This window comes from Haemaphysalis longicornis, unplaced genomic scaffold, assembly GCF_048455015.1.
Source record: "Haemaphysalis longicornis isolate Haplotype H1 unplaced genomic scaffold, Haemaphysalis longicornis Haplotype H1 scaffold_1, whole genome shotgun sequence".
Classification (NCBI taxonomy): domain Eukaryota; kingdom Metazoa; phylum Arthropoda; class Arachnida; order Ixodida; family Ixodidae; genus Haemaphysalis; species Haemaphysalis longicornis.
The window spans coordinates 58,058,684-58,084,745 of NW_027526203.1; the positions used below are offsets into that span (position 1 = coordinate 58,058,684).

Here is a 26,062-nt window from a genome sequence, read left to right on the forward strand (position 1 = left end):
CTGGCACAAAATGAAAGAGGCAAGAGAGCTGCCTCACTTATGGGCGAAGAAACTTGTGATGGAGCTTATGCCCTCCGCCTTGTTCCCCTTGCGATGCCGCCGCTTCATTTTCCCCTGCTTGGCCGTCAGCTGAGCCTGCAACAAAGGACACGGCACATGCTCAGCAATCCCCACCGCTCAGCTTCCCCAAGGTGAACCAGCGCGGCCACCAGCAAACCAGATTCTTCCCACTGAAGCTCTGGCCAATTCCCATCATCCACTGCAGCATCAGAAGCTTGTAGAAACGCCTGAAACTGATGACCAGAACAAAGGCTAGTGGAAATTGTACCTGCAGCACGGCAACGGTTGGAAGGATGCTAAAGCAGCACCGACACGAAATTTCAAAGCTGAGGATAACTATGTAAAAGACTTCTTTTGTGCATGGAGATACCCCCCAGGAAATTGTCACAAACACAACCATTCTGCAGAACATATTTTAAATCAATTCTAATCTTTGCGCACATGAGAAAGCTCAGAACGGATACCCTTTTGACATTGGCGTCAGCATGATGCGTTGAACGCCTTGCCCCAAACTGCCGACGTCAGTGCTCCCGTGACGTAGCCAGGGTGGCCTGGTGCAGCTGGCTCGTGCTGCTCCACCGTGTGCATCACGTCAAAGTTTAGGCGGCTGACGTCATGCGTGCTGCCTGGGTGTGTGCGCCTACGGCCGGTCTGGACGCATGCACATGTGCATCCAGGCTGGCCGTGGTGCGACAAGAACAATGACATCAAGAGCGCCCCCGTCACGGCAGCTGCCTTGGTGTTCGTTTCACCACAGCCAAAACTGACACAAATAAACAAAGCTAAAAGTAATTATCTACGCTGGAATCGACCATCTAATGTGCCATCCTATAATTAGTGTGCTGGCAGGCACCCGGAGCGGGCAAAAAAATGTTACACAAAAATTTCCGTGTCAGTACTCCTTTAAGGGCTACAAGAAGCAGCTTGCTATCGGCAAAAGTAGAATGAACACACCCAGAGACAAAAGAGGTCACATTAATGGAAAGATTCTACGGGGTGTTTTCATAAGAGATGGCACAGGTATGTCCGGTCGACGCCTTCAATTTTGCCAAAAATTTTATATATAGCTCCTTCTGCGGAGAAAAAAACATATCTGGACGATTTTTGCACAGCAATAAAATTTTCCCTTTCTAAAAAGAAAAAAAAACCACAAAGCTTGGTCGGATCAAACCACATTGGACGAATCACACGAAATTTGGAACCTTTACCACTGACAAACACAGACTACTGCAGCTATCACCGCAGGCCTTCTTTTGTGGAGACTTTACAAAATTTCAAATGAGTCCACATACTTATTTTATGTTTTCAGACAAAATTCTTTTCAATAAAAAGTTAGAAACTTGACACATTTTCAAAAATTACCAAAATATTTGGCCCTGTTTTTCTGCCCCTAGAAAAGCTAGGGAGTTCAAAATTTTTTTAGTATCCTTTGTCCGTCTTTTTTCATTCATGTCAATTTTCTTTTCCGATGAAAAATAGGTTCGATTCCAAAAATGCATTGCACTGCAGGTCAAAACTCATATATATAAAAAAATCACATTGTGAGAATGTGCTTTTTGCGGGGCTTAGAAGCGCTGAAGAAGTGCGAGTGCCGATGTCAGCCAAGAGTACCTGACGAAAGAGAAAACAAAGAAAAGAGTGAAAAACCGGCGAGGAAGATGTTAATCAACCAGATTGAGAGGAAATCCCCACGGTGGAGTAAGTTTCTGTGAAGGAAAGTTTGACATCCACCTCAATGCAGCCATACGGCTGCAAAGGGAAGCTGTACTTTGCAGTTGAAGAGAAATTTGTCCTGGTCCAGGATTCGAACCTGGGACCACTGCGCCCTTCTTCCGTGTCCCCAGCGTGGCTGGACAAACCCAAATAGGTCTTGAACTTTCTATTGAATGATTTTTTGCTGGAGGCAGCCCGCCAAGTCACGGGTTTGGCACGATGAAAGGGCAATGAGGCTGACATAGGTGAGCGCCGCATTGTGCTTTACCCGAGAACATTAGAAAAAGCTCAGCGTAGAAGAAATGCGACTTAACAGGATTTGTTTGCTGGCTAGTTGGTGCTAAAGACTAAACAGAAAGAGAAATTATCGAAGCCTACAGGATTAGAGACTATGGTGGGGATTGCATCAGCGTGCCTTGCATAAGTCTGCAACCCACAGACATAACATTCTTAGAGGGTCACATTTAAAAGAACTTACGGGGAAAACTTTCTTTTTCGGCATGTCAATTGGCTTGCGGGTGATACCGGTGGGAAGTATACATACTGTATTTACACGATTGTACGTCGACCATTTTTTTTTCAAGTTTTACAATCCAATGTTGGGGGGTCGACTTAGAATCGAAATTGAACTTTGTGCAGCTTGACGGCAAGAGAAATGAGAAATCGGGGGTGCTATGAGCTGCGGAAAGCGTAACACCCTTGATTCTATGGTTACGGTCGAAGCGTAGCGTTTACCATTGCATACATTCTGGCGTCAATAAACATGATGCCGACTTTGAAAGTTGGTATTCCCAATCTGTGCCCCTTGCCCACAGTACCTAGAGCGGCTAACCTTCCATCAGCGCGTTCAGAAGTGTACTGAACGTGATATGATCGTGCCTACGCCCGCGCCGAGCACTGACTCAAGGGATTGGGTAATACACATTTTATTTATTAGAGACAAACAAAACACTTCTTGAATGCGAGTAATGTACTCACGAATCAATGGAAAAGTTGACGGAATAGTTTCTCCTTGTGATACAATTTTCTAGGCGGCCACATTGCCACGTGCTTGTGTCACTTCTGTGTTGTGATAAATTGTCCCGTCTATCATGAGTGCCCTGGGCCCGAAGAACTCCCTCGGCGCTCATTCACAGCAGCGTTCAAACGGACTGCTTTCAGCACTCGCTTTTCTTTTCTTTCTTTTTCTTCTTCTTCTTCTTCTTTTTTTTTTTTGAGAGATGCAATTTCGAGAGTCGACCTACCCTATTTACACAATTGTAAGTCGACTCGAATGTAGGTCGACCCCAAAAAATTGCATCGCTAAAAAAAAAAAAAAAAAAAAAAAAAACAAGAGAGAGAGACGCCTAGAAAATCGTATCACAAAAAGAAGCGCTCCCGTCAACCCACACGGTGGCTCTACCATCAATGATCGATGCTCCCACAAGAGCCGTGCACTCATGGTATGCGCAGTAGATGTTAAAAAAGAAAAGCTTTTGTATAAGCACCCGGAATAAACATGTGCTGTGGGTCGAGCGGGAAGAACACATTCGCTGCGAGATGACAACCATCGAAGCAACCGGCAGCGGCCACCGCCACACAATACCAAAACAAACATGGCGGCTGACGAAAGCGGCCGCGCGCGATTTACTTTTGAGCGACTAGCCTCCTACCATCGCGTTGGGAAGTGTACTGAACAATGTCATATAATTTGGGTTACGTTAGCGCCGCGCATTGAATCAAGGGATTCGCTAATACTCCTTTTGTTTATTAGAGACGAATAAAACGCTTCTTGACGCATTTTTGCATGCGATTCGTGCACGTCGGCGTTGCAGGGGCGACTTTTGCTTCTGCTTTTAAGGGGGGACGCGGGTCTTAGAATGGTCAGAAATGGCCAAAATCTCGATTTTGAGAAAATCTAATTTTTGGAATAATTGTACCTTCAAGCACCTGCATTCAAAATTTCAACGCTAAATTCCATCGGGAAATACTCTAAAATCACGTTTTGAAACGGCTCGGGGGCTACAAAATGCCCCGAATTGGGCAAAAGTTGTTTCAAATTCCCGCGCGCGCCGCAGGCGAAGCAGCCGACCGATCGCCGCCATCTTGGTCTTGTTTTGAAGATTGTTTCTTTGTGTGCATTTTGCGACATCTCAAAATGGCATCGCTTGAGTAGAACGACCGCCCTTGCCAGTTTTCCGAAGGCGCCTTCTGGGCCGCCGATTGGCTGCAGCGTGCGCGCGGTTTGAGTTCGTCGTCAACGCCTCCTATTGGCCGGCGCAACTGCTACGTCAGTTTTTTTTTTTTTTTTTCGCCATCATGGCGTCTCCTACGCGCGTCTGACGGAGTCTGCTCTTCGGCGCAGCGCTCGCTTAGAGTAGTTTTGCTAGACATTTTCGCGGTTTCTTCGGATTCTTTCATCGCACACATTCGTGACTAATGCCAGGAGACGCACGTTTGAAGAGGACGACCCCTCATGCGTACGGGAAGCGAAAGCGTTGTCCGCCCGTGTAGTGCGACTTCGGGCTGCTCGACTCAGCCGGATGAAAATTGTTCGCCGCCTCATATCACTTCGCCTGTCCCATCGCCTGACCAACTACCTCGGGAATCCATACCTGGTCCAAGCACGTCTTGTTGACTTGACACAAGGTATTACACGACGGAGAAGATCGCCGCACGTACAGAACACGCAGACAAGGTCAAGCGCGGCATGGAGACCAAATCACCAACGCAGCGGAAATTCGACCTCCTTGAGGTGTATCTGGTGCACTCGGAGGTAAAATTCGGCACAGATTTTGTCTTAGTAGATATGGCAATGCTGAAAAACCTTTTTGCACAGGTCGAATGCGGCAAGTGCGGGCTGGCGACGCCGGATTCGAGACGGCTGACAGGCAGTACAGACTCGCCGCGAGGCTCCAGGTGACGTGCTCGGTTTACGAAGATCGTGTGGAGTGTTTTTCATCACCAAGGACCGAAGGATCTCGCAACATCACTCCTTTCGAAGTAAACATAACGGCCTTGAAAGTATTCAAAGCATCGGAAAGGGGGTGTCTGCTCTGCCAGATTTTTGTGCTGGGATGAACTTATCCCACAGAGGCTAGCCTACACCTCAAGACGTTCCAACCGCACTTGAAAAAGGTGTTCCAGGTTTGCGAGGACACTGCAGCAGCCTCTGAAGCAGATAGCTAGTGTGTGTGTCGTCAAGGGCTTGTACAGAGACCTTGCTCAGCCGCCAAACAACATTGATGTCATGTTTGATGGCATTTGGATGACCAGGGGTCGGTCGTCGCACATTGGAGTGGTACAGCAAGCCTTCTGGAACTTGCGAAACCCCCTCCCACTTAAAACTTCAGTGTTGCGAAATCAAAGCTCAGTGTTTTGTCACAGGATCGCCCGAACATTTCCTGCCATACTGCCATAGGCCAACAAAGCTTGCCCTTTGGCTACTTTTTTTTTTTCCCAAAAACATCACGTCGTTTGACCCCTGTATCCTCTCAAACTTCCTGCGCAAAAACCACGACTAAAATAGCCTCACCAAAGAACAAGAAAAAAAGGGGGGGCATCTGAAGCAAGTTTCACCCCTCCCTCCTCCACTCTACCCAATATTCTGGGTACCAAAGTGCACTGTAATGAATGATGCCAGTGTACGAAGGACTGTTGCAGTTTTCACAACGCCAGCGAGACGACACCAGATTTCACAACGCCAGCAAGACGCCAACCGATTTGAAGTCGATAAATTTTGCTGAATTCCTGATGGTGTACGTTACTTGGCCTCAGGTATCCCCAGTTGTAGTTGCCATTTTTGGAATCCAAAGACAGATTTGGGAATGGAAAGACCACGTCTTTGTTACAGGGAAATACTACAGTTACACTACTGACCGTTTATTTCATAACACATGGGCGAACTTCAAATGCAGTTTAGTCGTTTACATCAGCCTTACGCAGCTTTTTGGAAACTTCTTTTTGCTTCATAAGGTTAATCTTGGTACCGTTTTTTGCAGTACAACCTGAAGTACCCAATGACATTCTTCGTTTTTCTATTTAGGGCATGCATAAATAATGACTTGCAGTTATTTTGATTAGCCAAAATATCGAATACTGCCCTCTTTTATACTTGACATATTTTTTTGGGATGCCATGACTTTAGAGAAAAACGAAGAATGTCATCGGGTATGGGAACTCTCTGGCTATCAATTCATGTAATAAAAAGCTACAAAATGCAATGCGAAAGTTCATTAAAGCTGCGTAAGAAATTACCTAAGTACGGTTTAGACTTTGCATGATAACTTTCAAACTAACACCAGCAGCTCAAATATAATTGCATATTTGAAATCAACAGAGAAAAATACATTTGTGTGCATATTTTCATAAGTTTCTATCCATAAATAAAAAAGTCAGTTTTAAGACCCTCATTCCCCCGCGTTCTATTCTACCTCGGTATGACGCGTGACGAGCGCGGCAGTGGGGCGAGCCTGACGACTTGCCCCAATAGGAAGGCGAAGCTAAAGTTTGCCGGGCGAGGGAAGCGCTGCCCTCTCTCCTCCGGAGGAGTACGCAGTGGCTGCCGCCGCTTTGGCACGTGCTTTTTCCGCTGCGCGCGTGCTGCATTTTTCGCGCTAGGAAGAGGGCTGGGTAAAATTTTCTTTTGACTTACGAAACCATACGCGTCAGCACGTGTCCAGCAAGTTCGGTTTAAACGTAGAGTAGATACTGAGTTCATTTTTGTCAACGTTTGTCTTGTCGTCTGCTACAGACGCGCTTGCCTGCTTCCCGCCGCTCGACCGGCAGACTGCCCCGACGATTTTAAGGGGGGAAAGGGTTGTTCGGCGGTCGTCGGTTGCTCTTTTCTTCTGCAAGGCGATAGCTGTTCAGCTTGTCACAGCGTACTTTTCTCTTGTTTGTTACTCCCTTCGTGTGCTCGCGCTTCGGACATCCGGACTTTCTGGACTGCAGAAATACTGAGGCTTGCAAGAAATGTAAGATAAGCGTGATTGGTTATGGTTAATAGGTTATTTCTTACTCTTGAAACAATCAGCTGCATCTTATAAAAACGCATTAAAAAGGCACAGGCTAAATAAGGGGTGCGCTGATAGCGCCGCATTTCCATTTTACTTGTCCTTGAAGAAATTTTTGTTCGCAACGTTTGTCACCCGCTTGGAGTACAAGTATGGGTTAGCGTGACAGTTTGTGGAAACAACAGAACAGCTTGTGGCGTATAACTTTTACTTACTATTAATATACAGAATTTGGTGTACGTATACCTCTTTTAATTACCAGTATTTGTAAATGTGGGAAAAAAAAAAAAGAACAACGCAGCAATCCCGTCCAGAACACAAGTCACAATGACAAGACAGACCAGAGCTACTACAGCTAGGTAAATCGCTAGAAACTATTTTTTTTTCACCCATGCAAAATGTCAACCTATTGTGTTATATATGAACGATATCGAACGGCATCAGCTAAACAGCTCCGAAGTTCATTTATTATAGCGGAAAACAATCACTGGCAGCATGCATTAAAAAAGTGTAGAGGGGAGGACTCGTTAGAACACTAGTTCGCATTTTCAAAGCCGGGTAATGTAAACTCAGGGGTGCTACTGACTAATTGCAGTTTGGAGCAATTTTTGGAGCACAAATATTTAGGTTTTGGATCACTTTTGGAGCAGCCAAATACAAGTTTTGGAGCACTTTGGAGCAATAAATTATGAATTGTATAGACATATAGGAGGGTTTTTTTGGGAGGAAAATCGCAAGCAACAATGCGTTGCATCGAGAATGAAATGCTGCCTTAAGAAAAACTAGTAAATGTCTAAAATTGGGACACTGAACACAGTCAGAATATGATCACAACTTGTTTATTTGAAATGAAAATGATGATCCCACTGCACCGCATTCTGGAGATTCTGCAATTCGTCATTGATAGCTGCCAGCTTGGCCATGTTCTCGGCAAGGCTAGAATTAGCCTCAGAAAGTAGCACCTGGCCACATTCAACATCATCCATGTTCCTCATCAAGTCATCAGGGGCTCATCAAGTCACACCAGACTTGATGAGCCCCTGGGCCCTTTCAAGCATTGCCTTTGACGAGTCCAGTCCTTTTTCAAGCGGCGAGTCCCAGGGAGCGCCCAGGGCAACCGTTCCGCCAATGCGAGTAACGCGATACTCAGCCGCACGTGTACCGAGTGGTACCTGTGACAAATGCGACAAATGGCGCCGAAGAGCAACGCCTACAAGCATACAAGGCCCGCCATTCTCGCGCTGTTTTGGTACACCCGCCAGGGGGCGGTAACTGACAAAAAAAAATGCAGGCAGTCATTTTGGAGCACACTGGCGCAATATTTTGTGTTTATATCAGTTTGGAGCAGAGAATTTGCCTTGGCGCAAATTGGCGCATTTGGCGCAAAATGGAAGCCCTGTAAACTGAAAGCACACAGATACAAACAAAAATGTGTCAACTTATTTCACCTTTCGAACTGCAGTGATCCATGCTTTCCGTCTATCCTTTTGTTGCGCTTTCGCGGGGAATATGCAGAATTTAACGAATGGATCCTCTTCTTTCGCCTTGTTACTGTCGTGGCAGCTGACCATGCAACAATATAGGGGGTTTGCTTTGCTTTCAGTTTCATCTTTTCCTTTCGGGCGAGTGAGGAGTGTTCCCGCTGCCCTTTGTACGTGCTGGCTTTAAGGGGGGACACGGGTCTTAGAATGGTCAAAAATGGCCAAAATATTGATTTCGAGAAAATCCAATTTTTGGAATTATTGTACCTTCAAGCACCTGCCTTCAAAATATCAACGCGAAATTCCATCAGGAATTACTCTAAAATCATGTTTTGAAACGCCTCGGGGGCAACGAAATGCCCCGAATTGGGCAAAAGTTGCTTCAAATTCCCGTGCGCCCCGCGGGCGAAGCAGCCGACCGATCGCCGCCATCTTGGTCTTGTTTTGAAGCTTTTTTCTTTGTGCGCATTTTGTGGTATCTCAAAATGGCGTCGCTTGAGTAGAACGACCGCCCTTGCCAGTTTTCCGAAGGCACCTTCTCGGCCGCCGATTGGCTAGAGCGGGCGCGCGCGGTTTGAGTTCGCCATACGACCCCTCCCATTGGTCGGCGCGACTGCTATCATGGCGGTGGCCATCATGGCGTCTGCTACGCGCGTCTTACGGAGCCCGCTCTTCTGGCGCAGCGCTCGCTTAGAGCAGGTTTTTCAGGTTTTTTTACAGTTTCTTCTAATTCTTCCATCGCGTACTTTCGTGACTGATGCCAGGAGACGTACGTTTGAGGAAGACGACCCGTCATGCGTACGGGAAACGAAAGCGTCGTCTGCCTATCCCAAAGTCGCGTGGTGCGACTTGGGGCCGCTAGACTCCGCCGGATGAGAATCGTTCGCCGCCTCATACTGCCTCGCCTGCCCCATCGCCTGACCAACCACCTCCGGAATCCATACCTGGTCCAAGCACATCCTGCCGGCTTGACACGAGGTATTACACGGCGGAGGAGATTGCCGCGCATACGGAACACGCGGACGAGGTCAAGCGCGGAATGGAGACCAAGTCAGCAACGCAGCGGAAATTCGACCTCCTTGAAGTGGATTTGGCGCACTCAGAGGAAGAATCCGGCACAGATTTTGTCTTAGTGGATTTTGCAATGCTGAAGGACCTTTTTGCGCACGTCAGGCGCGGCAAGTGCGGGCTGGCGGCGCCGGATTTGAGGAAGGCTGACCGGCAGTACGGCCTCACCATGAAGCTTGAGGTGACGTGCTCGGTTTGTGAACACCGTGTGGAACGTTTTTCCTCACCAAGGACCGAAGGATCTGGCAATATCACTCCTTTTGAAGTGAATATGAGGGCTTTGAAAAGTATTCAAAGCATCGGGAAGGGGGTGACTGCTCTGTCAGATTTTTCTGCTGGTATGAACTTGTCCCACAGAGGCCTGCTCCACAAGACATTCCAAGCGCACTTGAGGAAAGTGGTTCAGGTTTGCAAGGACACTGCAGCAGCCTTTGAAGCTGAACAACATGATGCATTTGTGGAAAACGCACTGCGCAGTGTCCCACCCCTGTATCCTCTCAAACTTCCAGCATAAAAACCGCGAATGAAATAGCCTCACCAAAGAACAAAAAAAGGGGGGCGCCTAATGCAAGTTTCACCCTCACACTTCTGCCGTACCCAATATTCTGGGTACCACAGTGCACTGTAATGGATGATGGCACTTTACGAAGGACTGTTGCAGTTTTCACGACGCCAGCAAGACACCATCAGATTTCACAACGCTAGCAAAATGTCAACCGATTCGAAGTCAATAAATTTTGCTAAATTCCTGATGGGGTCCATTACTTGGCCTTTTGTATCTCCAGTTCTAGTTGACATTTTTGGAAACCAAAGACAGATTTGAAAATGGGAACAACATGTTTTTGTTACTGGGAAATTTCGAAGCTACACTACTGACGGTTCATCTCATAACACATGGCCAAACTTCAAATGCAGTTTTCTCAGTTTCATATTTTTGGTCACTTATTTTCATTTGGTTCATATTTTGGCCTTACGCAGCTTTTTGGAAACTTCTTTTTGCTTCATAAGGTCAATCTTGGTACTATTTTTTTCAGTACAGCCTGAGGCAGCCGATGACATTCTTAGTTTTTCTGTTTAGGCTATGCATAAATAATGACTTGCAGTTATTTTGATGAGCCAAAATATCGAATACTGCCATCTTTTGTACTTGACATATTTTTTTAGGATGCCGTGACTTTAGAGAAAAACGAAGAATGTCATCGGGTATGGGAACTCTCTGGCTATACATTCATGTAATTAAAAGCGACAAAATGCAATGTGAAAGTTCATTAAAGCTGCGTAAGAAATTACCTAATTGTGGTTTAGACTTTGTATGATAACTTTTGAACTAACAGCACCAGCTCAAATATAATTGCATATTTGAAATCTACAGAGAAAAGCACATCCGTGTGCAAATTTTCACAAGTTTCTACCCATAAATAGAAAAGTTAGCTTTTAGACCCTCGTCCCCCCCTTAAGTGGCTCGCGCAGCCGGCGGTCGCTTTGTTCGCATTCGTGAGTAGGAGGCTGGATGCCTCAGGCGGTGCGGGAGACAGCGCGAGCTGCGCGTGCACTTGCCAGACGCGGAGGAGCGGGCCGGGGGGCGTCTGCTTAGGGCGCTGAAAAGCCGTTCACCCGACACAGTCGTTTCGCGATGACTGAGGTGGTTAGACCAGCCAAGGGTCGCCCACAAGAGCACTCTTTATCCCATGAAACCGCCGGGGCGCTCGGCCGTTCGACTGGCGCGTAGCAGGCAACGCGTCTCTAGCAGACGACAAGACAAGCACCAGCGAAAATGGACCCAGTAGCTACTCTACGTGTAAACCAAACTTGCTGGACACGTGCTAATGTGTATGCTTTCATAAGTCGAAAGAAAATTGTACCCAGCCTTCTTCCTAGCACGATAAATGCAGCACGCGCGCAGCGAAAAAAGCACATGCCGAAGCGACGGCAGCCACTGCGTACTCCCGCGGAGGGGAGAGTGCAGCGCCGCCCGGCGATCGTTCCGGAGCCTATGGGGAGGCGCGCTCTTCATTGCGGCAGTTTGAAAGCGCTCGGGACAGCCGGCTGGTGCCGCCGGAGATGTTTAGGCTTACCACGGTGGCGGATATTTGATTGGCGCTTTCCCTAGCGGCGCGGATGATGCTTTATAGTGTCGTTTTCGACCACATTATCAAGTCCTTTCCTGCACAAACGTCTTCGTTTGTGCCCTCAGTGATATCTTAACTCTTTCATTACGGCGGAAAAACGGCCGATTTCGAGTGCTTCCACGAAATGTTTTTTTTTCACTTGAACTGCTGGACACACTTAGCCTTGCTATGCATGAAATTGTAGCTTATAGATTGCTCTTCCAAACACAAAGCAGTAGTTTTGTTAAAGGTACAATTACTTATAGTTTATTCGTCAAGTAATCAGAAAAAAGCCCCCAAGAAAAGTATATGAAAAACACAAATCGGCAATTTTACCGAGACTAAAAATTATTTCAGGAATTTTAAGATATACAAATTGTTCCTACGTTTCTTGGCTATGATTCAATATATAAATCAACAGTGTACACCACATTTTCGATTTTTGAGGGCCCGTCAACCTAGCTGAACTGACGGCTGTACCACACCGCGAAGGCACTCAAGGGTGAGTGAGTCTCTGTAAAATGCGCATCCAAGTATACTCTTTTGTGTTCTCGCACAAAATCTTTATCAGTTCGGTGGTAAAAAACAAGAAAAAAAAATCCAGCGCTATCGAGAAGCGTCACACCTGAACCCTGCCGCGCTAATCTGACACAAGCGCCAGGTTATCTAGAAGGTAATAGCGCGATATGGCGCGGTGCATTTGACAAAATATTCTGGCCGTACGTTGTTGAGACCCTAAACACAAAATAAAAACCGCAGTCGTCAGATAAGAAGCACGTTTTGTTTATAAATACAACCTGGAATAGGCTCCGGAACGATCGCCGGGTGGCGCTGCACTCTCCCCGGAGGGGGAGTACGCCGGGCCGGCGGCCTATTCGGCACGTGCTTTTTTCGCTGCGCGCGTGCTGCATTTCTCGCGCTAGGAAGAGGGCTGGGTAAAATTTTCTTTCGACTTATGAAAGCATACACATTAGCACGTGTCCAGCAAGTTCGGTTTACACGTAGAGTAGCTACTGGGTCCATTTTTGCCGGTGCATGTCTTGTCGTCTGCTAGAGACGCGTCGTCTGCTACGCGCCGCTCGAACGGCTGAGCGCCCCGGCTCTTGTGAAGCAGACGCCTCCCGGCCCGCTCCTCCGTGTCTGGCAAGTGCACGCGCAGCTCGCGCTGTCTCCCGCACCGCCTGAGGCATCCAGCCCCCTACTCGCGAATGCGAAGAAAGCGACCGCCTGCTGCGCGAGCCACTTAAGCCAGCACGTACAAAGGGCAGCGGGAACACTCCTCACTCGCCCGAAAGGAAAAGATGAAACTGAAAGCAAAGCAAACCCCCTATATTGTTGCATGGTCAGCTGCCACGACAGTAACAAGGCGAAAGAAGAGGATCCATTCGTTAAATTCTGCATATTCCCCGCGAAAGCGCAACAAAAGGATAGACGGAAAGCATGGATCACTGCAGTTCGAAAGGTGAAATAAGTTGACACATTTTTGTTTGTATCTGTGTGCTTTCAGTTTACATTACCCGGCTTTGAAAATGCAAACTAGTGTTCTAACGAGTCCTCCCCTCTACACTTTTTTTAATGCATGCTGCCAATGATTGTTTTCCGCTATAATAAATGAACTTCGGAGTTTAGCTGGTGCCGTTCGATATCGTCCATATATAACACAATAGGTTGACATTTTGCATGGGCGAAAAAAAATAGTTTCTAGCGATTTACCTAGCTGTAGTAGCTCTGGTCTGTCTTGTCATTGTGACTTGTGTTCTGGACGGGATTGCTGCGTTGTTCTTTTTTTTTTTTCCCACATTTACAAATACTGGTAATTAAAAGAGGTATACGTACACCAAATTCTGTATATTAATAGTAAGTAAAAGTTATACGCCACAAGCTGTTCTGTTGTTTCCGCGAACTGTCACGCTAACCCATACTTGTACTCCAAGCGGGTGACAAACATTGCAAACAAAAATTTCTTCAAGGACAAGTAAAATGGAAATGCGGCGCTAGCAGCGCACCCCTTATTAGCGTGTGCCTTTCTAATGCGTTTTTATAAGATGCAGCTGATTGTTTCAAGAGTAAGAAATAACCTATTAACCATAATCAATCACGTTTATCTTACATTTCTTGCAAGCGTCAGTGTTTCTGCAGTCCAGAAAGTCCGGATGTCAGAAGCGCGAGCACGCGAAGGGAGTAACAAACAAGAGAAAAGTACGCTGTGACCAGCTGAACAGCTGTCGCCTTGCAGAAGAAAAGAGCAACCGACGACCGCCGAACAACGCGTTTCCCCCCTTAAAATCGTTGGGGCAGTCTGCCGGTCGAGCGGCGGGAAGCAGGCGGCGCGTCTGTAGCAGACGACAAGACAAACGTCGACAAAAATGAACTCAGTAACTACTCTCTGTGTGAACCGAACTTGCTGGACACGTGCTAATGTGTATGCTTTCATAAGTCGAAAGAAAATTTTACCCAGCCCTCTTCCTAGCGCGAGAAATGCAGCACGCGCGCAGCGAAAAAAGCACGTGCCGTATAGGCCGCCGGCCCGGCGTACTCCCCCGGAGGGGAGAGGGTAGCGCTTCCCTCGCCCGGCAAACTTTAGCTTCGCCTCCCTATCACAACGAAACTACCTGCCAGCGCTTGTTGAAGTGCGAGGCACCTGAACCGGAGCTTCGTCGTCCGAACTGAAATCTGAAGATTCCACATCATTGCTTGACCCCTCACTGATGCTGGAATCAGAAAAATCGACAGTAGGAGCTGCCGAAGTGCTTGCTACAGCAGTCCGACTGTGCGGAAAGCGGCCCGAACCCGACGCCATTTTGTCTCCTGCTCCCCTCTACCTTCGGTTCAAATTTCTCTTGCTACACCGCTACCACACGAGGCACATAAAAAAATGAAACCGAAATTGAAAGAGAAGTTGCCAATGAACACACCAGATGGCGATAGTTGTCTGTGGAGCGCGGGTTTCAGATTTTGTGGGAGATTTGAAATCATCGGACGCCGGCTTCCGATTGCCTATGGCGCCGTCGTGAAAGAGTTAAAGAGCGGTTAGAAGCGGTCGCTCGAGCTACACGCACCTCTTCGTGGCTGGTGACGCCACCATGTTGCCGCCGCCGATCGCAAAGTGCGCAGCATGCAGGTGGTATTCACAGCAGCGTCAGCACGGCGCATTTTTGCGAGCAGAAAACGCCCCATGCGGTTCACACTTTAGATCATAACCATGGGGATGAGGGTGCAAAGCTGTCCCCACCTCGTAGCACCCCCGATTTCTCGTTTCTCTTGCCGTTACTAGCGGTAGACGGTTTGATTTCGGTTCTAAGTTGACCCCCAACATTGGATTGTTAAATTTGAAAAAAAAAAAAGGGTCGACCTACAGCCATGTAAATACGGTACGTTCGAGTCGACTTACAATCGCGTAAATGTGGTATGTGTTACCGTTCCATGCAAAAACAAAGTTGGAAATTGCGGTTGTTTTGTCACCCTCTTCTATATTTCCCCATCTTTCGCACAGTTTTATTCCTTCGTGTCCGCATTAACATTTGCAGCACCTGTCAAATGGCCACTATTTTCATCGGGTACATGCCACGCACTTGTCTGCGCTGAAGTTTCTCAACATGCGTTGGAGTGACTTTAGTACAGCAAACTAAAAGAGGCATATGCTACAGACTCGTACGAAGTGCTTTAGTCTGCGCGACTTGATTTGATTCGATGATGCACAAACCTCAGGTTGTCAGCGTGCCCTTTATTCTCAGCCAAAGTTAGCGAAGTAGAAATTTTGCAACCAGTCGGCCACTTTGGCACAGTGTGAAGAAATGCCAACAGAGTTGATCGTTTTGGCCCAGCTTGGCTCAATAACATGAAAATTTGCCAACATGGTGAATGGGCAAAGTGCCTTGCATCGACAGGTTTCGTACAGGCTTCAAAAGCAAAAATTCATGAGTTTTCAACGACTTTCAAAGACCAGAAAACATATTTTCAAGGTTCCCATCTAATGTTTTATCTGGGAATATTTATAACCTTTCCAACACAATGCAAAAGTTTTTTATTGCACAATACCTAAGCACATTAGTGCACATTTAGATAGGTGCTAACAGGTTTGTAAATGCTCCCCCAGCTTTATTTTTTTCATTTCATGGCTGTTAATTACAGGTTTTTCTTTTTTCTTTGTGTTTTTCTGAGGCTGTTTGATTTCAAAACTTAGTTCATGTTGCCTGTATCTCCTGTTTTGTCAGCAAGAGCATCAGCTGCAGCAAGTGTTGCTTCAAGGCAGGATGAACTATGTGCAGGTCCACCATTTGCACGTAAAAGCAAACGTAGATGGAGCGTATGAGGCACAGACTAGATGGAAGACGCAAGACAGAGAACGGAAGCTGGCTTTCACTGGATTGTATCATGATATGGATTGGATTGACAAGTGCCTGCTCCCAATGTTGCCTTGTAATAATGAAAATCTACGAAACTTGTAATTTCACGCAATACACTGAAACTTGATTGTTACAATGTTTCTTTACATTTGTTAACACCTAAAATCCATGACAAACACTTTAAATTCTCATGAAAAGGCAGGGCCATTGATTCTCTCCGGAGAAATCAAGGGTATTCAAGGACCCTTTAAAAATTCCAAGACTTTCCAGGCCTTGAAATCGACACCTCTAAATTCAAGGGTTTTCAAGGTTTTCAAGGTCCTGTGCGAACCCTGATCGAAGAGCTTCATCCCACATCACTACAGGTGGCTCAACCCTAGTGGCGGGGAAGTATGCCGCAGCAGAAGTTCCAAATGCCACCAGGAGGAGGTGGATAAAGCTTTAGTGGCCCGACGAGAGCCATGCGACAGAAGGCCCTTCTATGAAAGTTATAAGCATTTCGAGCATTTTGGCACTTTGCTTCCTGCTTTCCAGATTCGGTTTCAGCCGTTTCTTTTCCCATGCATAGCTCAGTGTGCCGGATGGGCATGTTTACAGCCGCTAGGGTACATGTATTCGTTGAATAAAAGCGTGTGCCTTCACAGATCACAAGGCCTACCTGGGAAGCAGCAGCCTGTCCTTTAGGCGTGCGTTGCTCCACCCTGTCGCCCTTGGGCACCTGCAAAGGGGGCAACGTGCCAATGCTGAAGAAAGGCCCCTGTCCAAACACTGCTCGCTCACCAGACAATTTCAGCGCCTTCACATAAAGGAGCCAAATCTACTAACCCCTTTTGCAGCACTGCACTGTGATGGATTTGAGTGCCAACCATGCGGTTGGGCACAAGAAACCCAACAGGTGTTCTTCAAAGGCAGGACTTGGGTAAATTATACACTGAAAAACAGCTACACTAATATGAATCATCATCATCATCAGCCTACTCAGGTTCACTGCAGGACGAAGGCTTCTCCCATTGACTACCAACTGCTCCTGTCCTGCGCCGCTCAAGCCCACTGTTGGCCATCGAATTTCCCCCTTTCATCCCTCCATCGTGTTATTGGCACTCCCCTTCTTCTACACCGGCCTCTTGGTATCCACCCTGCTATCCTCATTGTCCACCAATTGTTGTTTCGTCTTGCTATAAGGCCAGCCAAAGTCCATTTCTTTTTCTTTACTTAAACTGTTATGATATCATTTACACGAGTTTGTTCGCCGAACCAGGATGTTCGTTTCCTGTCCCTGAGTTTTATTCCTAACATTATTCGTTCCATGGCCCATTGAGTCGATCTAAGTTTGCTTTCCATTTGTTAATTAAGGTGCCAAATTTCAGCCCCGTATGTCATCACCGGCCGTATGCACTGGTTGTAGATTTTTCTTTTGAGTGACACAGGTAGCTTACGTTTGATTCTTTGGGAGTGCATGCCGAGTGCCCCCCACCCCTTACCTATTCTGTGCCGGATTTCTCTCTCGGGGTTGCAGTCAGCACTAACCGTGTGTTCGAGATTATATTCTTTTACTTCTTCTAGCGTTTCGTTTCCTAAGCTGAAGGGGCCATTTTTGGCATGCTTACTCCTCGCAACTTTAGATTTATTCATATTTATTTTTAGCCCCACAGCCACGCTTTCTGATTGTAGTTCCTCAAGCATTGTTTTCAGGTGTTTTGCAGTCTCACTCAGAAAGACTGTATCGTCCGCAAACCTCAAATGACTCAAGTATTCTCCATCTATCCTTAATCCTGTATTTTGCCAGTCAAGCTTTCTGAATGCTCCCTCCAGACGTGCTGTGAACAGTTTTGGCGAAATGGTATCTCCCTGCCTTACACCGTTTCAGATCGGGAATTTAGCCCTGTGCTTGTGAAGTATTATCTCGCCCGTACATCACTTATGTATGTTGTCTAAAAGTCATGTCTGGGTCTTCTATACACTACACTCTCAATTCTCTTAACGAAGCAGCCAACAAACCCGTTTTAATCACAACGTATTCCAAACTAAACTGAACATCGTTGAATATATCAAATTTACTGTGAATGAAATTTTCATCAGCGACTACATCAGTAATTTATTCTTCAGCACTTGGAGTTGAGAAAGGTAGCAGCTTGCACACTTTGCACACATTTTATGTTCACATACCATGCTGAATGGGAAAAGTTACAAAAGTACTATTCACACAGCGGTGAAACAAGAGAGAAAACGTGTGAAAAAATTAACCACACCAGCACCTCAAAGCAGCAAAGAAATGTGGCAGTCAAGCCCAGCGAAGTGCACTGGTGAGGACCGCTCCAGTTGAGGGGGGACATGGCAAGCAAAATGACTTTTTCATTTATTGAATCAAATTAGGAGCATCTACCTATGTAGCTAACCATTCTAGCAATCAAACTGAAGTTGCAAGACTAATTACCTGAAACTTGCATTTGTGATAATTAATTAATTAACAACGGGATTTTTACGCCAGTGTGATCAGAAATGTCTATTTTGTGCCAGGAAGCTATTAGATTATTGCGTTATATCCTTAAGCATAAAGAAATAACATGAAAAGTTTCAGTTTCCTTTTGAAATCACAGTTTCATGTCAAAAAGAAAGTGAAACTTCTGTCTTTCTTTTTGGATGCCTAAAGGAAATAAAGAAATAATCCAATAGCTTCCTTGCACAGAATAGACCTTCCAGATCACGTTGAAGGCAACTAATTTTGGGGTGACTCTGTGAAGGTAATTAGTCTCATAACTCAAAAAGTATAGAAGATATTTTTTAGCCAATTTAAGTTTTATTATTAGGTTAGGTAACTAGCAAAATTCTCCTAATTTGACTAAATTTGGTCCATAAATAACAAAAATAGTTTTACTGGCCCCGTCCCCTTTTAATAAAAGGGCCAGGCAAAACCTTTGGAGTTTGACAGTAGCCACAGCACTTGCCTGGCAGCACTTTGTTCCTCGAGAAATCTAACAATTACAGCCAAAATTTCCCTTGTCCTGCTGCATCACGTTTCACGACGTGAGCAATAATGTATGTTACCGGCAAATACCTAGAACAGAGAGATAGCATGCTGACCGAGGCTCTCCCCAAAATGCACCTGTTGATTACTAATTGCCATCGGCCTTCCTAGATGGCCACTTGGCAACCGCTTCCAGTGCTCAGTTTGCTTCTGATCAGACGTGCTGTAGTAGTACAAGAGTTGTGCAGAGTTGCAACACTGGGCATGACTCGACAGACAGTGTTGCCAATTGCCTGGTGTTGTGTCAGACATGCCCAATGCGCCCGACGGCAGTGTTTGGAAGTGTCGGTGAGCGGCAGTGATGTATGCACCCGCCGCAGTGGCTCAGTGGCTAAGGCGCTGTGCTCCTGAGCACGAGGGCGCGGGTTTGCTTCCCGGCCACAGTGGCCACTTTTCTGGTGGAGGCCAAAAGAAAAAACGTCCGCGTGTTCAAGCTTTCGGCGCACGTTGAAGATCCACAGGCGGTCAAAATTAATCTGGAGCCCTCCACTACGGCGCGCCTCAATGCCTGTGTTGCGTTGGCACATTAAATCCCTACAATCAATCAGTTAATCAATCAGTGATGTATGCGGTGCTTGTATAAGTGTTAATTCGTAACTTCCATTGTTCACCCCATCAATCTTACTGCTATAAAGTTGATATGCCCTTAATTTCAAAGCCTCATTCTGCAAGTTTACAATCCCCGGTTCATTTGGGCTTCGATCTGTCAGCTCAGCCAATCGCAACACGTGGCTCATAATGTGCCACTTGTAGCTGGCCTATTATTTGAGTGAAACCTGCATTAAAAGTGATATCGGCGTTATTCTAATGAGGCCGCTTTTGAATGTTTGAATGACCGAAATTGCACTTTGTCTTCACAGGCCCATAAACTAGGTGCAGTGGTGCTCCCCTCTTGCCCCAGTCACAGGGGTCACACGTGGAAAGAGCCTGAGAGGGCGCGTGACAGCGGCAATGGGAAATTAGAGCGACCTTCCTGCAGAATAACATCCCCGCTTAGGGGACTACTTCGGGACAGTGCTTAGCAGTACAGCTGGGAGTCTTCTGCTTGTCTAATCTGATAGCTGCTCTGGTTCAGCGTTTATGAAGCGCGGAAAAAAGTCCTCCTCGTGCGTCTTCCTATTTTATGGGGAGAAAATTATGACACAGAACATGAAAACGTGCTCCTACCAGAACAAGACTCGACTGTATTTTTCAGCAGGTGGGTGCCGTCATCATTTCGTTTGCCTGTTTTTGTTTTTACACCCCTGACAGAGAGGTCCACAATGAGCAACTTGCACCCCCAGGCACTCTGCACCCAAGTGGTGCCTGGAACATGTCACCACAGTACGACAACTGTAAGGAGGGCACTTGGGACACGAACACAGTTTCGACAAGAAGTTCGTGGAAAGCTTAGGGCCGTATTCTGAGTCCCTCTTCCACTCCATTTGCTCCCTCCACTCGGCTGAGGGGAGGATTCCGCAATGCTTATGCATGGGGGAATCGATTTTAAGGATCTCCTCCACTGTAGCCTCGAGTGGAGGAAGGACTCAGAATACCGGGGTTAGTTACCATCCCAATCACAGCACATGAATCTTGGTGGTGTTCTTTCTCCCAGCAGAACCAAGGCTGTTAGTTTCTGGTGGCACAGCATTGCTGGCTATCGGGCTGGCATCTCAGGCAGCGTGCACATTTGTCCCTCAATGCTCCCCGCTTAGGCTGTCGGCCTCCCCGAAGAGGCCATGGAGGCCTGTTTTTCACGGCACTCATCCAAGTGGACATTGTGGAATACAGTGAGCCCACCTTTTGACAAACCTCAAGATTACCAACGCAAGGGGTGTGTACGACACGTGAGCACATTCAAGAATAGCCCCACAGCGAGAGGCAAAGCCCACCTTGTCCGGAGGGGCAGCCACCCCCGGAGAGCCTGGCCCCTCAGCTGCTGGCTCGGCATCCAGGCTGCAAAGAAGGGATGCCACTGCTAAGCTCCTTCCCAGCTCAGGCTGTGCGGCAACACAATGCACACGGATCGTTTCCTCGGAGCAGGAAACGACACAAACCCCTAAATATTGCTTGTTGTGCCTCTATCCAACCAGTCCAGATGCACGGCAAACAACTGCACATCAGAATCTCGTTGACGCGTCAACAAAATGGTTTCAAATATGGGCAAACTTACTCGAGGTGGCAGCTCTTGATTTCAAAACAGCTACCTAAGCATACGACACAACATTAGAAGAAAAAAAAAAACCCTTTCCAACAATTATCTGCACTCCATTCCTCTCCTGCAGCGTGGAAAGCCTGCGCATACAGGCCTGAGTGTAGGGCTCGGCTCTAGGAAACGACCACCAGTGGCCACCTCCCTCAACTTGCACTGTGCAAAAAAGAGAGGCACCTTTTTTCAGCCCACCTAAACTTTATTTTTTACCATTACGAACTGGAGTGGTACATGCACCATTACCATTTCACCCCATCTTATGCTCTAGGCCCAAAGCATGAATGGGGAAATCCTGTGCTGAAGATCCCATCCCCGCCATGTACTACTATAATGCGTGCACTCACATAATGCTAGCTCCCCAACACTGGCCTTGAAATCTTCTTTCCCTTGCACAAATTGCTCGTGCCAAGTGGTGATGATGACAGCAGGCAGCCAAGCGCCGTTGTTTAGATGCAACACGAGCTATTTGTGCCCGCAAGTGGTGGGAGGCACTTACGGTGGTGAAAGTGTATTCTGTGGCTGCGCCATTTTGCAAAGTTGCTCATTGGCATCGTCTGCCTCGCCTGTACCCTGCTGCTCTTTCACGGGGTGGTAATCAGGCTAGACCTTTAAAAGAATGGTAACACAAAATTTCTGTGCTGCACTTGTTTTCAGTAAAGGTTGACGCTTGGGCGAGCTCGTGTTCGGTTTTTCGCAAATTCACAGCACAAACAACAAACCAAAAAGGATAATAGGCGGACCGAGACACACGGGCCAGTTGCCCCATTCCAAAGGTGCGATTTCCCATACCAGCCGGGTCAACTTCCCAAGCACTGCAGTCCCACACAAGGACCAAGCGCCAGGTCGGGGAGTCGCTTGTACTATTTTACTAGTAGGTGCCCAGCGCCCCTAAGGCACACGAATGCACATGGTGGCTTCCACACAGGGGACACTCACTCGGTAAGCGCCAGTGGCTGGACATGCCGCCAGACTCTTTCACCCCGTGGCAATGCGGTGTTGTAGAAAGCCGGGGGCCCCCACCAGATCGACAAGGGTCGGGGGCCCCTCGCAAGCGTAAAGGCAGGGTCGCACTCGACCAGGGATGCCTGCACCCATTAAGAAACCAGTGAGTGCCTGGCGGCATGCTCATTCAAACCCGGTACCTCCCGCATAGAGGCTAGTGCTGTGCCTTGTGGGAATGCTTAACTAAACTTGTGGGAGTGCCGTGCCTTGCAGGAAGGGACCACCAGCGACACTGCGGCTGCCCACTTGCCTGTGCACCCGTGTAGCCCACGGGGGTGCGTTTACTGGATGGGAGGTTGGCAGAAAGTAAGGGGGGGGGGGGGGGGGGGACGTTTTCGTCCAATTCCACAAAAAACTGAGGGGATGGTTTCATTAGAATCGGACCACAGAAAAAGGTGGAGAGGCCATCCCCGTTCCCGCAACCAGGGCTCCTTTGTCTGTAAGCATCACCGAGTTTTGTATCTTATTTGTGAGCGACACTGCGGCTGCCCACTTGCCTGTGCGCCCGTGTAGCCCACGGGGATGCGTTTACTGGACGGGAGGTTGGCAGAAAGTAAGGGGGGGGGGGGGGGGGGGACGTTTTCGTCCAATTCCACGAAAAACTGAGGGGATGGTTTCATTAGAATCGGACCACAGAAAAAGGTGGAGAGGCCATCCCCGTTCCCGCAACCAGGGCTCCTTTGTCTGTAAGCATCACCGAGTTTTGTATCTTATTTGTGAGCGACACTGCGGCTGCCCACTTGCCTGTGCGCCCGTGTAGCCCACGGGGGTGCGTTTACTGGACGGGAGGTTGGCAGAAAGTAAGGGGGGGGGGGACGTTTTCGTCCAATTCCACGAAAAACTGAGGGGATGGTTTCATTAGAATCGGACCACAGAAAAAGGTGGAGAGGCCATCCCCGTTCCCGCAACCAGGGCTCCTTTGTCTGTAAGCATCACCGAGTTTTGTATCTTATTTGTGTTAGAGTGCGGATTGAACTAGTCGTCCACCTCCACAGCTAGTTAGTCACCGTTCTCTTTTTGTATTTGTCAGTTAATTAATAAATAAGTGCGCAAGGAGTCCTCATTTCCTTTTTCACTTGAACCCGCCGTGGCCGCTGACCAGTCTGCCACGGACTGGGATCGCGCTCTTTTCGTACGGGAGCCGGGAGGCGAAGCCCGCTTTCCGGCTAAGCACGTAAGGCGACATCACAACTTGGCGCCCGAACGTGGAGCAAAATAAGTAAATCTGGACTCGGTTTGTTAGCACTAACAAACTCCAGCGCGAGAACAAAGAACAATGGCTGAGGAGTCTGACCTCCAGGCTGCGCAGGTGTTGTCGGAGCTATGGGCTCATTTTCTGCACAGCACTGATTGGTCAGGAATTTCAACACTTGGCACTGGCAATGGGGACTTTTCCCACCTGGTACGGAAGATGCCGCTGCAAACATTTTGACGAAAAAATGGGTTGAGCCCGGAGGCGAGCCAGCGCCAGTTCTCAACACCGCGTCCTACCTGTACTGTTTCGGTTGGCGTTAGTCAGCCAATGACACAAGCACTGCTGCAAGACGCGATGCACTTAATTGAGAATTTGGTGGGCGTAGTGCAATGACCTCCATAGTCCAGTGCCGGCAAGGAAGTCGTGCGTAAAGGTTGACGTCCCTAAGTACAGCGACAACCACAACAGTGTCAGCGCGTACAACTACCTGGACCGTTTGCAGCCCTGCCAGCAGGCGACGGGGCTCACGGAGGCCAAAATTCTCAGTTGCATAGTCCTAGTTTCGCTGATGGACCAGGAAGCTTGATGTTTCCAACTGGTAGGAGAGTGAGAGCGCACAATGGAGAGCTCCCGAGCAAAATTCTGCAAAGAGTTTTCCCTGCTAACTACGAGAGGCTGAGCTGGGAGATTGAGCTGCACACCCAGCATCCAGATGACTCCCTCCTGGACTACATGAGAGCAATGGAAGGTCGCTATCACCTCGCTGACCCTAGAGCCACAGATGCAGAAAAGGTCGATCGCAGGACGCAACAGGCACACCAGGCATTTATGGCCTACTTGTGAGGGGGGATATTCAGGGATCTCAAGAAGCTCGCCACAGAGGCAAAATGCATTCAGGGCGACATTTTCGCCGTGCCTGCGTACTGTCCCCAGCCGTCTGCGGCACACTCATTAGAGCCTCGTTGTGCATGGAATAGAGGGCTCCCTTCGTCGCATCTAAGCAGACTGGATGCTACCGTCTTATACGCTGATGAGCAGTTCCGAGTTGGGTTTGAACTGTCAGACCGAGCTTTGGACTCGTATTCCTGCATATTGCAGACAGCACAATTTGGCGCGAAAAGTAGCCGGACACAGAAGGAATGCAATGAAGGAAGGCCAGATAGGAAGGCCACCAGAAGGCCACCGTTAACCAACACCAAACAGCTGATGGTGGCTACAAGAGTAGTGAGTCACTCACGCCACTGGCTTGTCGTGCGGGACAATCCGCCAACTCGCCAGCACCTTTCATTGGGCTGACAATAGCTCGGAAGAAGTTTACCGCGTTGGTGGACATGGGATCAAGTGCTTCGTAGTTCGGCAATGAGGTATTGGAGCACCTCCGCAGGAACAATATCAAACTGAGGATATGTGCCACAAGTTTCCGGCTTGCAAGTGGCACGATACAATTAAGTGGCATGTCAAGGTTACTGGTACGTTGGGAAAGACGCGTAAGACGCAACACCTAGTCCATCTCCCAGGTTTGTCAGCTTGTGTAGCACGGGTAGTTGAGCTACACAAGTATTTCGAAGGCTTTTGAGTCGAATACCCTTTGACTCAATTGACACCTTTGGGCTGCTACACGACGTTTTTAAAGGCCTTTCGTTCAAATGCCATTTGAGTCAAAGGAGCACCACCAACGACCTCTGAGGTTCTCAAAGGCTTCTGAAACGCGAACGACCATACTCTCGGGTGCAGTTTCTGCATGCTGTAATTACAAAAAGAATTAATTACGAGTAAAACTTCGTGTTTCAAGTGCACGATCCTCATACGTAGGTACATTTTTCACTTGTTTTTGTTTTCTCACTGGCTCCACGATTACAGAGTAACTTGGTACTCCCACACCGGTGGTGCGAAAAAAAGAAAAAAGAAACTGGCTGTTTGTGCATGTTTTGTGCCCACTTGTAGATTGTTATCAATTTGATCATATTAACTGTTTTCTTGCCCATTTTAACACTGAAATTAAATTTTTGTCAAGATTGAAACAGGGCAGCAGTGGCGACACCAAAACATGGCGGGCGAATGCGGAAACTTTACAACTGCCTTTGAGAATTGTCGTGTACATCGGCGTAATTCCTTCCAGTTCGAATGGCATTTGAAATTTTGAATGCCATTCAACTCAGATGTCCTTTCAAACGCTCGTGTAGTACAGGTGAGTGCAGGAAATCCCCACCTTAGCTGAGCCTAGTGGGGCCTTATCGGGTCAGATTATATCGAATTATACCAACACTCCCAGCAGATCCGGTTTATCTTTAGAACGAGCTGCATAGCGCACGAGGCTGACCGCAATACAAGCGGTTACCAGTCTCCGGCGGCCACGTAGCTCGCTCCAGCTCAGAGCATAGCTCATTCCCGAGCCAGGAAACAACATATTTACATACAGTGGAATCTCAATGATACGTTTCTGGGTGATATGAATTTCGGCATGGTACGAATTTCCGATAAGTCCCGGCGAAATTGCATTGTTCGCAATGGGAAAAATTTCAGCTCTTACGAACGGACCTGCGCAGCCCAGCGGATGATGCAAACGAGCCGGAAAGGCGCCCACTGCGGAGCGAGCAAGCAACGGCGACGTACGGGCTCTCTCTCCCCTCTTTGCCACTCTTTCTCCAGGAATGCCGGGCTGTTGTTTTCTGCTCGCAAAAACTTATCGCGTACTTCACAGGAGCGCTGACTCCACCGCGGAACCATCCGCAAGCTGTGCGGCTGGCGGTGGCAACACGGCGGCAGCTTCAGCCGTGAAGTGATGCGGGGCGCTCGAGCGACCACTTCTAACCACTCCTTAAAATGCCGCTCAAAGCACACACGAAGTTGCTTGTGAACTAAATGAGCTGATAATGTGG

At 47.8% G+C, this 26,062-nt stretch overlaps 1 protein-coding gene across 5 annotated transcripts in view; it reads right to left on the bottom strand.

The window, feature by feature from the left end:
* LOC144176532 (ribonuclease H2 subunit B-like) overlaps positions 1-26,062 on the bottom strand; it is a 96,925-nt gene that overhangs the window by 10,239 nt on the left and 60,624 nt on the right. The window contains exons 8-11 of one of the 5 annotated variants that reach the window (XR_013323798.1): positions 20,667-20,730; positions 16,429-16,488; positions 525-738; positions 38-135 (exon numbers count right to left, since the gene is read on the bottom strand). Coding sequence is in view for 3 of the 5 variants with exons in the window: in XM_077705218.1 (XP_077561344.1) it covers positions 660-738; positions 16,429-16,488; positions 20,667-20,730; positions 21,923-22,071 (352 nt within the window). In the remaining 2 variants the exon portion in view is untranslated. Of the gene's footprint in view, positions 1-37; positions 136-524; positions 739-16,428; positions 16,489-20,666; positions 20,731-21,922; positions 22,072-26,062 lie in introns of those variants that run through there. The other 4 variants (XR_013323799.1, XM_077705218.1, XM_077705217.1 and 1 more) reach the window with 4 other exon arrangements.